The following is an 18,459-nucleotide window of genomic DNA, read 5'->3' on the forward strand; positions in this document are numbered from 1 at the left end:
AGTCAGGCCTGTTGAAATTTATTTTTTTTCCTGGTATTATAAACTAGCACCATTGTGTTCCCTGGGCATCATTAAATAAAGCCTGAGGAAGTCCTTCCTTTGTTTTGTGGACCAAAGGATAAAAAAGAATGTTGTGAAGTAGTGGTTTGCTTTTTTATGTGCAAAAGTGAGATGGATCCTGAAAAGACTAGAGGTTGTTAAAAATGCTGAGTGCCCGAGAGCTTTTAAGGCTGCTATATCTTGCTTTTTGATGATAAATATTTCATGTGCTATCACTAATATTTTATTACATGTTTTCAGTTTTTCATCTTAAAATGTGTGCTTTAAATTAGGTTTTCTGAATTACTAAAATGCTTTTAATGTATCTTGATACCAAGGTTTTAACCTGAGAATGCAAAATTACAATGTTAGTCAATGGGAGGAGGAATATTTGAATAATTGAATTTTCAAAAACAATGTCATCCTCTTCTTAAGAATTTATTGCCTAAAATAAAGAAGAAGAATCTGGATTTCCAGAAAGAGTTACTATTTCTTTATAGTGAATACAAACTAGTTGCTTATTTAGGTGAGGCAAAATAACTTCTTGTACTCTTAAAACATGATTTTTTTAAAAAGAAATTTTAACATCAGTGAATAACTCATCCTCAGGATTTTAGAACAGATTAATCAAAAAAATGACTTTGGATCATTGTTCAATGTGAAATGTATTAAAAATACATGCCTTTGTTCCATCCAGGGCAAAAAAAAAAAAAAAAAGATTTTTAGACAAGGCACTTAGGAAAGGAAGGATGTTTTCTGGGAAGGAGGGCCATAATCTCTTTTCTAGTTCAGCTTCTTATAAAATGGCACATGAAGAGGCTTGGTTCATTTGCACAGAAATGGAAAAACAGTTCATTGACTACATCTTGTATTTGTAACAGTTCCATTTATATCATAAAAGTCTATTTTTTGCTGTTTCTAATTATTTCTTAAATAAACTGTCAAAAATATTTGGGTTTATCAACCCAAGGAATGCTTGTCTGGTCTCAGAAAGCACAGAGAATAAAATGTTTTGAGAATAGGAGTATGGAATTCATTTTCTTATCAAACCTAGAAACATTATTCCCAGAGTGTATCTTGACAAGTATATATTAGGCACTACAAGTAAGGGTTTAAGGACCTCCTGGTTCTTTGGAGAAAGACAATCCTTTATTGTGCTGGCAGAAATGCTTTTGGTTTCCTGCCATTAAACCTAAGTTCCAGTGAAAGTTTGGGCAGAATTAAAATAGCTTCATGTAATATACTCTTTAACAGAATAATATATACCTGTAAGAGTAATTTTTATTACCTAAGAAGATAAAAAATTATGTTTTTTCATCATATGAGGAGAATGGGTATAATTATTTCCTTCTGGTCAAATATAAATTTTTCTGCTTTAAACATTCCACATATTTCTTGCCTAGTGGGCCAATTTTACCATTTGTAAAAGGGGAAAAGACCAGAAAACTCCTACTAATTTCTTCTAAATTGAATGGTAGTTTCATGGAGAGTTTTCATTTAATATATGTGATCAGATTCTGTTAAGTAGAACCAGATTGTGAGGTTAAACATTTCCATATGTTACAAAGGCCCAGAACTTTTCCTGAAAGGAGACACCATTCTGAACTCACAGACATTACCTGCTGCTTCTTGCTGCAACTCCACCCAGTTTTTACCCTTGCTGAGTCCTATGTGTCACATGTAAGCACATGCAGGAGACATTGTTCCCTCACCTTCCTGTTGCCTAGTAGAACCCCTACCTCTGCCATATTCAGAGACCCTCCCCCAGTTAACCACATTTTTTTTCCCAGTGATTGACACTTGCCTTCCTCCTCTGATTATGAAATAAAGAAATAGGTAAACACAGGGAAGGAAGGCAGAGTTGACAAAATTCTGGAAATCTCATTCTTGGGCTAGATCCACTCTAAGCCTAAGGGGATCTATAAATACTTCATAACTCACCCCTTGTTGATATGACATTTTGGTGACTATAACCATCCCCTCTTCATTTTATGCTCCAGAAGCTTGTGAGACCTCAATGAGTCATGAAGAATCTTAAATTCAAATCCAAAGAATCCAAAGTGATGATAACAAAAAACAATAATTGATATCTGAACAAAGGTTAGTATTTGACAATGGATAAAGATTGGTATACCTTCCCTTCCTCTGGGCTTTGCTGACATGAATTGTGAACGTCGTCTTCTCTTACTAATTTTCCAGGCCAAGAAGTCAGTCCTTTGAATTGGCCCCAGACCAAGTCGCCAACGTTGAACGTCCTTGGTCTATAATGTATCAACTCATTTGAAGAGGGGGAGTCTGGATTCCTTAGGTCATCTTCACTACTGATGCTTTTAGCGTCTGAAGGGCTAGGCACACACCCATTAATGCTTTTGGCATTAAAGTCTCCATTGTAATGGATGTAGTCTTTGACTAGAGAACTTTCTAAACTATTTGAGGAACTCGGAGACTGCTCCTCTAGGACTAGGTCTTGCTTTGCAGTGCTTAGCAGCTCTCCAAATCCCCGACTCTGTCGAGGTCTGTTCCCATTAATGTGCGCACATCTTTCCACAGTGTTCTCTAGTCTCTCCTTAAAACTCATCATAGTTCTTTTATAGTTATTATACCTGAAATTTTCCTCCAAAACTTTATCCCCTTGACAGTTTCTTGGTGGTAACAGTATTGGGTGCTGCTCCCCAGGCAAAAATGGCAGTGTAGAGACATTGTTGGGCCTTTCATGACAAGGACTACTATGGATATGGCCTGGATGATCTAAAAATTCCTCATATTTCCACCTGTTTCTCTCTCCTCTGGGGCTTTGCTCCCCATCCCACTGTTTTTTGGATGTGTGACAACTAGCTGACTTGAAATACTCAAACCCATCTCCTTCATTTGAGTTTTTGCCATGGTCTAGATTCTTGGGCAGCCGAGCCCCTCTTGCATTCCTCAGCCTGCCATCATGATCAACACCTCCCATGTTCCGCCCATGAATGACCGCACTGACAGCACTGGACAGGTTTAGTGGGTCACCAATTGAGGCAGTGAAGGCACTCATGGCACTCAGAGCTGGAATAGGGCTGATCTGAGTGGTACTGTTGACGGCAGTGGTGATGACAACTTGCATTCCTTTGCTGGCTGCATCAACGACTGCTTTGTAAATGGCATCTACAGAAGCATCACCTTGGCCACCCATGACGAGTCCATCCTTCACCTGCTGACCAAGAGCTGGGTCGATCCTTGGTTGCAGCTCACAAGGTGTATCTGGGAAAGGTGGAAGTGTAGTGTTTGGATTCTCAGGAAGTGCCGTAAGCCCCGGCTGAGTGCTTATTCTTTTGTTTAGGAGAGCTGCATCTTCTTGCATTCTTACCTTAAAGAAATGGACAGGAAGCAGTGAGAGGTGGAGAGAGAGAGAGAGAGAGAGAGAGAGAGAGAGAGAGAGAGAGAGAGAGAAAGGGAGAGAGAGAGAGGGAAAAATTTAAAGGCCTTGAGGAGAAAGGCCATAATTTTAAGCTTATCAAAAGATGAGCAGATCTTGGGCTGGGGTTGTAGCTCAGATGGTATAGTGCCTGCCTAGCATGTGTGAGGCACTGGGTTCTATCCTCAGCATCACATGAAAAAGAAGTAAATAAACATGTTGTGTCCATCTACAACTAAAAAATAAATAAAAAAATAAAAAATAAAAAAGATAAGCAGACCTAACAAGAAAGGAAATATAATAAACAAGACTCAAAATTAAAAGAAAAAGTCACCCCACATAGAAAAGCTTACATCTTGTTCATGTTTGAGTACTGTTTCTTTGGTTAAAAATCACTTAACACATTTTCTTTCTTTTTTAATGTTCTCTAGAAAAATTAAGCCTGAGGTGGTTGACACTAGATGTTTTCAGATGATGACCCACTTACTTTGTGAGGTTAAAGGTCTTTGCAGCTTGGGTAACAAGTCACAGGTAACCAAACCAAAAGAACCAGATTTTGAAAATTTTAGCCCACTGATTTTTAACTCACTGATGATTCTATTTAACTAAGTGAAATGCAATCTATAATAAAATAAAGAAAATGAATAGACTCCTTCCTTAATGATAAAATATTTTGATGATATGACACTATATTTTGAAGATTTCAGATGGGCTAATAATGCTAACTCCTCAACCTCATCAAGCTGTTGGCTAAGAGATATCCCCACGCTGTCAATGTGACCATGGCTTACTGCAGAAATGATTCTGAACTGGGGAGAGTGAAGGGAGAGAATGCTTATAGAGGAGTACATTAGAATTGTAGAACAGGAAGGACGAGTACAGTTTGACAAAGTCCTCAAGGTTATTTTAATCTCATTAACATCTATCTGAAAATTGCTCCTCCAGACCCTTGATACTTTGGATCTCCCCTACCCTGAAATGATCACTCCCTTTCTGCTTCTATGCCCTTCCTAACTAAAATACAACCTTGGATACAACAACACATCAACTACTCTCTTGCTATTATCCTCTTGTCTATACTTACCAGATAAAAATCTCAATCTTGGATCATTTCAACTGCCTCTTTTACTTATATCTACACTGAGGGTGCTGGATACCTTGTGGATAGGAATTTATGGCTTTCAACCTCCACTATGGGCCATTGCTGCCCTTCAATCCTGTGATCTTCTCATTAGATATCATTCTTACTCTCCACAACTATTCAAATCTTCCTCTACTTCTTCAGGCTGGTGGCTATGCCATCTCCTGCATTATTCTTAGTGAATGACCTTACTTAGAGCATGCAGCCTACCAGATAAGAGTTCTCATATTCTCTTATACCTCTGATATTCCCTGCTCTGTGACAGCACACATTTCTCAGCAACTATACCTGTCCTCTGTCTTGTCCTACTTCCCAGGATAAGAGGGGCTCCTTCTGTGCTCTGTGGGTAAGCTCTCCATTAAGGCTTTGGATGCCAAGCCCTCTCCCTCAGGTATCTTGCCTCATTTGTTATTCCTTCTCTTCATGCTCAGTCTCTCACTTTTGTGGCTCTCTCCTTTGGCATATAATCATGTGCATGGCTTCCATATTTTAAAATTGTGTTCTATTTGAAGTTTCCCCATGGAGTATTCCCTATTTCTCTTATGTTCTGCATAGTTAAGGTTTTGAAAATGTAATCTACACTCTTTTTTTTTTTTTGGTACTAGGGATTGAACTCAGGGGCACTCAACCACTGAGCAACATCACCAACCCTATTTTGTGTTTTATTTAAACAGGGTCTCACTGAATTGCTTAGCACTTCACCCTTGCTTAGCACTTCACCCTTGTTTTGAACCTGTGATCCTCCTGCCTCAGCCGCCCAAGAACCTGGGATTACAGGTGTAAGCCACTGGGCCTGGCATAATACACACCTAATATTCCATTCACCATTCCATCTATGGCAATCTGGTTCCTGCTCCCATTACTCTACCAAAACTACATTCTACCAACTCACTGGTTAAGTACTAATAGCTAAGTCTAGTGAATTCTCTTCAGGCTTTATCTTGCTTGCTTTTTTTGGTGACATGGTTGAACACTTCTTCCTCCTTTCTGAATTATTTTATTATACAAGATACATGTGAATGTTTTATTATTGTCAAAAGAGATAAAAGCTTTCTACATCACTGTTCTGCACCCCAAATACCTACTCCACTCCTATTCCATTCCTTTTTCAGAAGTAACCAGTGCTGGAGCACTCCTTGCAGACACTTTATTTACTTTTTGGGGGGTGGGAATTGAACCTAGGACTTCATGCATGCTAAGCAAGTACTCTATCACTGAGTCACATCCCCAGCCCTTGCAGACTTTTTAATATGTTAAATTGTGTAGGTGAATTATAAAGGAAACCTAGTTTCTTTCCCCCTTCCTTCCTTCCTTTTCCTTTTTTTCAAAATGAATGTAATTTTACTGTAGTACTGTTTTGGCAATAGAGCAGTATTGAAGTCTTTAGTCTTACAGATTTTTTCCATATTGGATTGTTTAAGTCTAGTTAATCTTTTAAGTTACTAGGTAGATGGATACACTATAACACATTTAACTATTTTCCTGCTGATGGATACTTAATTCATGTAATCAAAATTCTGGTATGCACCATTTTGTTCACATTTGAAGATTTCTCTTAAATGGAAACATAAAAGTTGAACTTCTGGGCACAGAGATGTGTGTATTTAAAAACTTTATATACTGCCAAATTACCCTCCTGCTTTCAAACAGACTAACAAAAGAGTGAGAAATCAATTCCGTCATACTCTTGTCAGAAATAGATACATCATTTTGATGGACACAGCATTTTAATTTGTATAACTTTGATTATTATTTTTGTATTTTATTAATCAATTATATTTCACTTTCTATGAATTATCTATATGTATTGTTCATTTTTCTAATCAATTATCCTTTTTGTTCTTGATTCATAGGAGTTCTTTCTATATTACAGGTGTCAATGATTTGGTATATATTATATAAATATCTTTCTACCAGTTGGTTGTCTAATTTTGTTCAGAATATCCTTGATATTGTACAGAGATTTAAAAGTTTTATATAGTCAGCTCTGTTACTTCTTTTTCTTTTGACTTTTTGGTTTTTTGTTTTGCTTACAGAAACTTCTCTGTCTCTTTCTCTTTCTCTCTCTCATACACACACACACAAATGTGTGTGTGTGTGTGTGTGTGTGTGTGTGTGTATATATATATATATATATATATATATTTAAAATCTTATATATTTTCTTCTTATATTTATTTAGTGGTACTTCTTCCATCAGACCCCTTAATCTATCAGGGATTAATTTACTTCATAGAAATAAAAGACTATATGGCAGAAGCCCAGGATCAGGGCTGAAAGCTGAGCCTGGAGAAGTGAGGTCAGTGGGTATATTAATAAGGATGAGGGTCCTAATCAAGAGTGCAATGAGAAAGACAAAAGCGTTTAAGAGAGTGACATTCGGAGTTTCAAAAAAGACTACTACATAAAACAAAATTACCTTTGAACAAAGGACTGGCCTATTGAATAATACTCAATATTGAGAAATAACAGTAAATAGATATAAAAAGGTATAAAATCTACTTTTTTCACTCTTTCCCCCAAAGTAAATATTTAAACAAACCCAGACATTGGTTTCTACAAAAGTGGAAGGTGAGTACCTGGAAGTTCTGAAACAGACAAGCCATGGGGTTATTGTTAGCCGGGCAAGGAACAGTGGACTGTCCTTGGAAGGCCTGGAGATTCTGGTACCCATGGAGGAGTTGCTGTTGTTGCTGATTTGGAGGAAACATCTGATTGTTGTTTAACATCGACTGTAGATGAGTCAGTTGATGGTTATTCAAAGTATTGTTTATTGATGACATATCACCTACAGTTTGAAAAACATAAATACAAGTCAATGTGATCCTTCAGAGATCCTATGCCTGTCTTTGTACCTGAGAATTCCTAAAACAAAACTAGAAGCTGAACTTAATGGGTAGTTCATTTATTCATTTCATTTCTTTTTTTTTTTCTTCTCAAAGTCTTACTAAGTGGTAAAGAAAGGGTAGCTTTATTATTTAGTTTTATCTTGCATAATTAGTTTTTGGATTTTATATCATGCAAAGATTACTTACTTAGAAGTTGCTCTATTCATTAACTAATCCTTATATATTGAGTGTCAATGTTATGTGATTTCTTGGCTCTCTTTTTATGAGAATGTCTACAATTAAAGGTAGAAATTAGTCCTAAAATATTTTAGTAATCATACATACTTGATCAGATAACTTAAATGAGTGGGTCTGATCAGGCCTTGTTTATAAACTTTCATTGTTAAGCCACAATCATAAATAAAGACCACCAAATAAAATTAGAGATTTAGTTTAGATAAATGCATTTTGTTTTGGAGTATAAGGTAGGTCACCTAAAATTAAAATTGTAAGGAAAACTAACAAAACAAAATAATCCATTATCATAATCTTTAAGATAACTATCATATAATTAATTAGCATTATTTAATAACTAAATTTATATTCAAAATTGTTTTGAAAGTACTGAAATTATTTTGAGGACAATTTCATAGAAATTCCCCTATAACTTGAAATATGTAGATTTGTGATCCTACTTAGATTTTTTAATTACAATGATTTATGCCAGATAAAACTAATTATTATTATTAAAGATGTCCGTAATATCTAGAAACATAAACTTATTTTTTTTTACACACTGAACATGGCCTTGACCACATCATGTGTATTTGCATATGCTTCTGGACTTTATGGACACCATCCCTATGTTTTACATTATAGTTACCTGCATTCAAGAGTTAAATACGCTTAACATCATTTTCTAACTCTTTGAGAGAGGACAATGCATAAGAAAGACTTTGTTTTTAAGCCACAAACATCTAAAAAGAATAATTCTGAGGAAATCTAGCAACAGCTAGAGGGATTGTTCCTTGAACTTGGACAGACTTTAGCTTTCAGTGTTTTTATGCCTTGTTTATGTTTTGCTGGACAAGTGTTTAGATTTGTTTATTTAGGGTTCACCTGGAAAACACTTCCTCAAGCTGTTTCCAGCCACTGTGCAGCTGCTCATACTAACCCTGTGATGCCACACCAACTAAAATTGAAATAAAAATTATTTTTAAGATGTACCTGTGCTTTATTATTTGAAAAATAAGATGCTACTTGGCTTAAGAGAATGATGGGTAGGTTAGGTTTAGGTGGCATCAGAATTAGAAGAGAAAGCAGACTAAAATAATATTTAGTATTGCTAGAACAAGGGAAAAGGAAAAAGTCATTCTCATGTTTGTATAACTATGGTCATGTGGGGTATTGTTATATTTAGTTCCTTAAGCTGTGACATAACAAAAACATTTTAAAAAATAGTGTGACAAAATGGAGTTTTTAAAAAGGAGAAAATAGAATTAGAAAAACGTTTCTTTTTAAAAAATTTGTGAAAAAATTTAACTTACCAAGCAGACCTGTCCCCAGTAGAGGGTTAAGTAGCTGTGGCACCACAGAGTTACTGTTGAGTTTAGCTGGACCAGGTGTATTCCCAGCATTATTAGATATATTCAGCAATGTTTCGGCCATTGACACCACTGCTGTCCCACCAAGTGTTGAGACAGTCAGTGCTGCCACTGCTGATGATGTAGTGGTTGTGGTAGTGGTTGCCTGGGAGGAGGTTGCTATGGAAACCTCTGGATGATTAGCGGTGTTGGCCGATGCCGAGTTCAGAACACCTCCCAACAGCTGGGGATTCAAGGCCATTAATCCTGAGGCCCCAGTGACAGCTGGGAGGAACAGGGGGTTAAAAGTAGTGTCACTGCCTGCAAAGCTTGGTAAAGGGTTCCCCAAGGGGCTGGTTAAAAGGGTCTCAGCTCGGCTGTTGTCTGACTGATTGCTTGGCAAATGGTCTGGTGGGGCTGTCATCTGTGTTAATGAGGGTAAAGGGGTATTTTGCTGTTGCAAAAGATCTGAGATGGTCAGATTGAGAGATGGCAGGGGAAGCATGGCAGCTGCTTGGGCTTGGTTCTGAAGCAGAGCAGCTAAGAGCTGAAAGTGAACAGGCTGTAATACCTGCCCATCCATGTCACCGGAGAGAAAAGCTAAAGCAGCGTTTACATTCGGGTTGAGAAAACCTAAAGGGTGGAGGTTGATCTCAGACTTGCCTTCTCCTGCTGAAGGCTGGAGGATATTTAATAGATTCTGGTTTAGGAGATGCTGTTGATTCACTGGCAAAGAGATAGGTAGAGAACTGAGGAGGCTGGGGTTCAAGGGGTGTGGAAGATGGTTGTTTGAAGTGCTGTTGGGTGGAAAATGAAGTGCGTGCTCCTGGCCAACAAAAGGAAAATCACTCCCAATGGGCAGCTGACTCTGCAGTGGGTTTCCAGCTGCGGTGGTGACGATGACGCCATCTTGAAGAACAGACGTTGTCTTTGTGATGGCGGGGTGATTGGTACCAGCTATGGCTATGGAGGATGATGGGCCTGAACTGCCTAAAATGCAAAAGAAAGAAAGAAACCCTGTTAGTAATTATGGATATTAAGATACATTTCAATTTATTTGTTACATGGCATCTTCATTGGTTGTAACTAGATTAACTGTATCAGAGATGATTTTATATCTCTTACTGGGACTTAACCTACTTGGAAAAATAAACATGTTAAAAAAGTGTGGCATTTTAAAAAATAACTTGTTGAATATCAAATAGCTTGTTTTTCACAATTAGGGTGAAGATGGGAGAGTCTTTTGTAGTTTATTCAACTGGGGAAATAAAAGTGCAAAGCTTCACTTTTGAAGATATATACTTTTCATTTTTTAAAATTTCCATTTTTATTTGTAAAACTAGTACTTAGTTTTAATGAAAAAACCCCAAACCCTCCACAAACCTAGACTGTATGAAAAAGTATAAAGCAGAATATAAAAACACTTATGGAAACAATGACTATTGATATTTTAGTTATATAGCTTTCAGGATTTTCTCTGCCTCTGTGTGTGTGTGTGTGTGCGCGCGTGCGCGTGTGTGCATGTGTGTATATATATATTTAAATAAATTAGTATCATGCTATAATGCTATAACTTTTTCATTTATCCACATACTGTGACCATCTTCCCATGTTAACTCACATAGAGCTACAGAATCATTTTACTAGTGCCATTTATTGATCTATACACAATTTAATCAACCCACTCATGAATGTTTTGATTGCTTCCATTTTTTTACTATTATAGGCAAAATTATGATAAACATTTTTATTAATATATCTTTGCCATTTTGTCCTATTATTTTCTAACGATAGATTCTTAAATGTGGAATAGCAAGGACAGAAAGATTTCCATATTTTAAAAGCTTTGAAGACATACTGTTAAGCCCTTCAGTGAAATTGATCAATACACTCAGTTTACATTTCTACAAACAGTGTAGGATAGTGCTCATCTCTCACCAATATTCTATTTTATATTATTTTTAACAATGAATAAGATGATTACTGATCTTGCCATTCTGATAGTATAAAGATACTTTGTTTTTAAAATTCCTTAAATTAGATCAGTCTAATTAGCATCCAAATAGCATTCTTATTCTTGAAAGTCTTATTCTAAAGATGAAAATTCAGACAATTTCTTAAGATTGTATTAGTGATTTTCAACCCAAGCTACAATAGAATTATAGACAGAGAATTAAAAAAAAAACAACACACCTAAACAATCCAATACCTGTGCTTAAACCCAAATCCACTGAAAAATTCATCTCTTAGGATACAGCCAGGCACCAGTGTTCTTTGAAATCACCCCAAGTGATCAAATGCTCAAGGGTTGGTGGAGTTGGGAAAGAAAAGCCCACATTCTACTGAAAAGGAACCTACAATCATTTTTTGGTAAAAAGTCTCCCCTAAAAAGATGCATTATTAACTGTAATCATATGTTTAACAAATATTTTGTTATTATAAGCATATGCTTTTAATTTTATTTTACAGTAATAAACACGTATATGGTATAATGAACAATACCAGTGTCACTGAAAAACTAAAATAACTGGAACATTTTACTTTTATATTTGACCATATTACCATCGAAGCCAGATCCAAATACACAGAAGTGTTTCCTTAGTTGTAATATTAGTATCCATATAATTTTATATTCTTCATTTTTTTACCCTCTAGAATAACACAATTTTTCTACTTTTTGATGTATTAATTTTGTAATTATACTGTTCACTGTGTAGTAAATGAACTGACTATATTTATTAAGACATTCTGATAAAGCTTGGCATTTATATTTCAACTTTGCATCATTATATTTAACATGGGGATGAACATCTATGTACATATTCTTTGCTACCACTGGATTTTTTTCCTTAGAAAATATTCTATCATTGGCATTATTGTTGTGAGAATAAAAAATAAGTGAAAAGTCTGTAAGGTGTAAAAATCTATATAAATATAAGGAGTTATTCTTCTAATTATTGCTGACAGTGGTAGTCATTAGCAGTGATGACCTTAGTAGTGGTGCTGTGTTTAACAGAAGTAAAAATCAGTATATCTGAGTCACTTCACAGAGTATCTCCATAACAAGGATTTGTAATTTTCCTCATTTGTCATAATCTACTTTTTCTTTTTTTAAGCTCTCAGTGTTTTATTTGAAGAATGAGGTAAAAAAAAACCTCCTTGAAAAAGTATAAATATTTATGAAATATTATCATGAAATAATGACTATGTTCACAAAGATTAGGGTAAGAGGACATCCCAAATGCTGAAGTTGGCATATGATATACAATTCTTTAAATATTAATTCATATTTTTTACAAAACAATCAACATCTTAAATATTTCATTGCTTTTTCAATCTTACTGTTATTTCCATGTACAAGTACTGTGCATTATTTGCATTTGGAAACCATCTTTTTAAATGAGCTAGTAAAGTCTTATTTACTAGTAATCACTATCAGTGACAATTTTTCCTACCTGCTAAATAATGGCATACTTAAATGCAGAGATCACCATTCCTCTCACCATAGGCAGAGTTCATTTTCAAAATACTGTAGCATACACATTGCAAGGCTTTGTAGATGAAAGTTTTCCTTAGAGGTTACTATTCTCTATTATCCTTAATTTGCAACAGAGAAGTATCCATATTTATGATTCAAGGAAGGAGTCATTTGGGGATAACATATTTTAAAATCTCTCCATCCGAATATTCTTGAGGAATTACAACTAAAAAGTATAGTATATTTTTGTCTTATCAACAAGATGGTAGTGGATAACAAGTATATTAAAGGTAATACATGAATCAAGATGTATTTTTTATTTTAATTTTCAACAAATCAATTCAACAAATAGTTACACTCTGCTGTACAATAGGATAGAATGGTGATACGAACTTTTAAAAACTTGCCATTTCCTCCAGGAACTCAGTTTAGGCAAAGCAATATAGAAAATTTCCTTTTTCCTTCCTAATATATATTGAACATTTTATTATAAATTAGGAAATTTGAAAGTGCTTTCCACATATTAGCTAGTGTAACTACAATGCAATATGCTAAGAGCTATAACAGGTGTATAGAACAAGGGGACATTATAAACTAAAGATGTCTCAAAACTACATAAGTGATAATATTTGATCAGGGACTTAAGAAATGAAAAGGAGATTAAAAAGGGGTTCTTAGTAGAAGCAGAATAACTTTAAAAAATATAGATAATATGGATGGAAGGTAATGAAGAGTCAGTCTTGTGTTTCCCCAAAACAAAGAAATGACTGAGAAGGTGTGTGGCCTTCCCAAATCCCAGCTCCCTCTGCTCACAGTTAAACTTGTTGCTTTGTGACAACAGTGAAGAAATCTGAGGCCATTTTCTAAACCATTCAAGGGAAGAATCATTTCTTATTTTCCTTTTTAATTTCAAGCCTCCACACAATCTCTGACACATGGCTGACATTCAAAAAAATACTTGTTGGTTGAATATCTAGTAAGGTCATAAAACCTGCACTCAATTTCTGGAAATTAGATAATTTGATGCTCTGTGTGTAGGTATGTGGAGAAGGTGAAAACTGACTTTATAGTGTGTTGGTCCAATTTCAGGAGATAAGGCACAATGGGAAGGTCATGGGTGGAAGATGACAAATTAGTTCAGAAGGCTCTCAGGTAGTCTGAGTTAAAAATTCCCTTACAGTGGGAGAAGTTGACCCCAATATACTCTGAATTCTTAGTTATTCATTATTGCTCAAGGTCATTCAAAAAGGAACAAGAATTTGGATGAATTTTTATAGCTGGAGGGGAAGTTGGAGATTGTTTACTCTTGAACCACTTAATCTTAAATAGGCACTATCTGGTGAACCTATTTCATAGTTCTGCATAAAAACCTTATGGTATGTTGAAGCATATGGGGAAAGTGTTGTGTTAAGACAGTTTTTTTTTTTTCCCCATCCAGCCAACATGTTTTGTGCTTAATCTAATGAAAGAAATAGTGGCTAAGAATTTTCTAAAAAGTAAATTATCCATTAAATGTTTAGCAGTTAATAATCAAAAGGTGGCTGGGATTCTGGAACAACTTAGTCCTTTAATTAGAAATAATGATTATTTCACACCAGTCACCATAAACTGGCACTTTCATTTTCTAAATACTCTAGCATATACATGGCAAGGCTTTGTAGATGAGTTTTCCTTAGAAGTTACTATTCTTTATTATCCTTAATTTGCAACAGAGAAGTATCCATAATTATGATTCAAGGAAGGAGTCTGTTGCTTTTAAATAGTAGGAGAGAAGAATGAAAAGTCACCCAAATAAACTTAGTTGTTATTGGGGTCACATGCCTAGACCCCCAGTGATTGAGGTGTCTAGTCTGATGAGGAAGCAGTGGTACTTTGCCCAGTGGGGGTAGATTTCTGAATATGAACAATAATCTACACAGATTTACAGTTTTTATACATATATGTATATTTGTCTATGTGTGTCTTTACAGAAATAGCATCAGAAGCTTTTAAAGGAATTTTCCTAATATTAATTCTTAAGATGTTTTATTTGCTTTGGTTTTAGACTTGCTCTTCAAAACTAAGGCAACGTGTGCCTCTTTAAATTTATTTCTTCTTCCTGCATTAACATTCTTTGAGAAAGTCATTATTTATACTGTGCTAAACTGTTATACGGCTTACTCTTAAATACTGTTACACATGACTTTGTATGTGTGCAAAAAAAGGGCATGAAGTTCATACCAAGCAGATCAATATAGTATATAAGAAATGTTATTATACTAGCTTGATCTATATATCTTCAACTTTGAATACATATTGGTTTATGCCCAAATGCTGATTTTTATTTTTACCCATAACCCAAAATGTAAGAACTGAGTCATATACAAAGTATTCTTCACACTTGACCTTTATCATTTGCTCTAGTAAGTGTACTTTACACTTACCAATGGTCAATTGTAGTCATTAATAGAAATAAGTGCTTCTAATGGGTATATCTCTGTATTAGAGCACTTGTCTGGCACACTACACCCTGGGTTCAATCCCCAGCAATGTAAAAAATAAGACAATTGAAAACAAGAAAATAAATGCTCTAGAGATAACAGAACTTAGGATGGTCTAGTGGTCTAATAAATGTTTTTCAATCTCATTGAAATGGGGATCTCTATATTTAAAGGACTGATTTTGAATAATAATAAATCAGAAGGTAACTTAAGAGAAGTCTAGATCTTCCAATAAGACATGATTAATATTTTCATGTCTTAGTAACAGAGCATGGTAATATGCATTTATAAAAACAAATCAACCTCCATCTTTGTGCTTTGGACTCCACTATAAATCCCTAATATGCCTTCTTTCCAATAGAAAGGAAGACTTAGTGACTAGTAGCTGGTCCCAAAACTAAAGCACACAGAAGGTAGGGAAGACAGAAGGGAGCAATGGCAATGTCTGAGGAGACGCTGTCCTCCCACAATAGGACCAGCTGCTGGGGTGGGGAAGGGATCCAGCTTAAATCTGGGGAATGACCTCCCCATAGTTATGACGACATGGAGGAGGTCAGTCTTGTGGTAATAATGAAGTTACAAAAAGAAAAAAAAATCCTGTGACTGATCATGTTGTTTACTTTGCTAACATAGAATAACTCTGAAAACTGCTGAAAGTAATTTAAATATGCTTGAATTTTTTTCAGATTACTCAAATAATGAAGTTTTTGTTTTAAAAAAACCCCAAATGCCTCTTTAATCCCATTTTTCTTAGTATGTATTATGAAGTCACAAGAATTGAGAGAAGAGGTTAAATCCCTAGCTTGGTGGGATTTCTGTTTTCTGACTATGCATGAATAATAGTTGAAATACTTCATGAATGGCAGCTGGACATATTACCTTATTTTGTTTAAGGAGTGGAGAATGCTGTTTCTAACATGGCCATCTTTGTATCCTTCTATGATATCCCATTTTGTCTGCAGTGCTACAACAGTGCCTACCACATCCTAGGTGCTCAGTAAATGACAAATTATCTCACAAATATTCTAAAACAGTTTTGAGACACAGTAGTGGGATGCAAAATTAGTTTAGTATGCCCCAACTAGTATTTTTTGATAAGTGAAATAAAAAAGAAAATAAAATAGGGAGAACATTGCATAGCTACTTTGTGGAAACTGTTTCTGATAGTTTAAATAGATGATATGTCAGGGGTTGCTAAAATCATTTCAGTATGTCTTGACTGTCACAGAAAAAGAATGTGATAGAATGGGACTGAAAGTACCAAAGTACATCATAAGTAATAAGCATTTTTTCATGAAAATTTTGTTATGCATTAAATATGTATGTCTAGTGGACTATAATACACGTTAATTTCTTATTGTGAGAAAAAGTTGAAAAACACTGTTTTGGGACCAGGCCTCTCAATCTTTGGGGAATGGAGTTGTGCTCCAGGAAGCATCTGAAAGGGGTCCCTGGGGGGTCATCCAGCAGAGGAGCCCTGCTCTATGTCTGATGAATATTCTCTCTTGTACCTGTGCCCCTGGGTCTTGAATAGATACTGAGCTTCCCTGGGCTAGTTCCAACACCAGAGATACCTCAGAGACTCCTCCAGACTTCTGTCTATCTAGTTCCACTCCTAGTTAATAAAAAGGTAAGTTTTTACTTTGAATTTGCAATAAGTATAGTAATTTAAAAAAGATAATCCTTCCTCTACTCTTTAGTTGGCTGGCAATAATGTTTAAGTTCCTAGAAAGTAAGAACTTCATGATTTGAATTATTTAGTACAACATGCATGTAGAAATGAAATCCATTTTGATGATGCAATAGGGTATTTTTGAGCATTATTTATGAGTCAAATTTGTGTAGAGCTGACATTACTCTCTAGAATGTAGGCATTTTTTGAAATTACTTAAATGTTTTTGGGCTACTGGATTGTAGGAAATAACAGGTTAGGTATTACCTAGAGAACTTAAAGCCTTCTATTGGCTTTATAAGTGAGCATAATGTATGGCAGTGGAATAAAATTCTCCCAATTTGCACACTGGGGCAATTTATTTCTTGAAAGGTACAAAATAGATAATTGAATCAACAAACATATCACACCACTCTGAGTTCTGTTATCACCATTGATTACATAGACTCAATGTCTAAAGTCAAACATATTTTAACTTTTTCTTTGTACACAAGGAAACATTTAACCTGGAACATGTAAACAAAACAAATGGTTTAACTCTGATATTAGGAAACCTTCTTAAACAGCAAGACATTGCCTGTAGTAAAAATATCTTACAGCAAAGAAGAAATGGCTCATTTTGCAAAAATTTAACTAAAAGAATAGACATAGGTTTTTATCACACATCCCAGAATTTAATACAGTTTTGTTGTCTGGTTAAATAACAAGAGCACAGAGCAAATTTTAACCTATAAGCCTTGTGCCTCAGAAGAATAAAATCTAGTTATTCAAAAATTTGGTGGAAATACTTTCAATAGTGACTATTGTTATTAATCTAGTTAACCACCTTCGATGAGCCTCTGCCTCTTTCTTCAGTCTACATTAGTCTGTATGAGACTAGATGATTATTTCCACACAAACTTCCCATACTTTGAGAAGGCTAACATATAGTATAATTTGCCCTTGGACATTTCATCCCTTAAAATTTCTGTACTTGTAGGCTCATCTAAACAATGTAAGGGATGACAACTTCCCTTATTTTCTCTACTGGCATGTTCTGAGAATAAATAAACACAAGAACAAAAAAATTAAACACATTACTTTGTAGTCTTTTACCCAAAGCATTTTTTTTTGTGGTCTCAACTATTTCATTGTCTTATACCTACCATTTCAATGGCTGTCCTGAGTTTCAAATGTATTTTGTGCTGAAAGAAAACACTTGCTTTCACAGAGTTTAAAAATATACATATATATTTATATAAATACTCATGAATATATTCATTGATAGGTTTATTTATATTCTTATTAGTCAATGTATATATTTAAGAGTTAAGGCAAATAAATGTTTTAATTATTTCCTCATTTGTCATAAATCCATACTCTGTCCCCTCATGATTATATTTTCATGTGCTGAGAAGAGTTGATTAAATGTTTTTATTAAGGAAAATAGGATATAAAAGCATTTTAAATGAAAAGGTTATATTTAATGACTTTATTATATTGGAAGGAGGAAGATTGTTATTAAGAAAGAATGTTACTAGAATAATCTAAATCTTTCTTCTTTGAAAATTGTGAAACATCACAGGGTCATGGGAGGGACACATTCCTGTATGGATGCTGACAGGGCCAAGTCCCCTACAGAGGCCAGGGTTCCCAGGATAGGTGTTTTAGTGACGTGGTTAGCAGGTGTGCTATAGCCAGAAGCCCCAGGAAGCATGGGCCTTTTGAAGTCTGCCAGTCAAGGGCACTTGATTTTGGTTCCCTCTGTATATCAAAACACCACAGGACATGAGCTGGAACCACTGAAGTACTGAAATTTGTCTCTCTTTAAAAACTGAAAGTTGTTTGAAATGTTTACTGCTGAAGGA

General features: G+C 35.2%; 1 protein-coding gene across 6 annotated transcripts in view; it reads right to left on the reverse strand.

The window, feature by feature from the left end:
- Mbd5 (methyl-CpG binding domain protein 5) overlaps positions 1-18,459 on the reverse strand; it is a 416,793-nt gene that overhangs the window by 22,226 nt on the left and 376,108 nt on the right. For 5 of the 6 annotated variants that reach the window (XM_046426967.2, XM_058573478.1, XM_058573476.1 and 2 more), the window contains 3 exons: positions 8,947-9,972; positions 7,151-7,359; positions 2,174-3,382 (listed from right to left, as the gene is read on the reverse strand). In XM_046426967.2, coding sequence (XP_046282923.1) covers positions 2,174-3,382; positions 7,151-7,359; positions 8,947-9,972 — 2,444 coding nt within the window. The remainder of the gene's footprint in view (positions 1-2,173; positions 3,383-7,150; positions 7,360-8,946; positions 9,973-18,459) is intronic. The other variant, XM_058573479.1, reaches the window with a different exon arrangement.

The sequence above is a fragment of the Marmota monax genome, unplaced genomic scaffold (genome assembly GCF_021218885.2).
Source record: "Marmota monax isolate L192 unplaced genomic scaffold, Marmota_monax_Labrador192_F-V1.1 WCK01_AAM20220418_F8-fsc00048, whole genome shotgun sequence".
Taxonomy (NCBI): Eukaryota; Metazoa; Chordata; class Mammalia; order Rodentia; family Sciuridae; genus Marmota; species Marmota monax.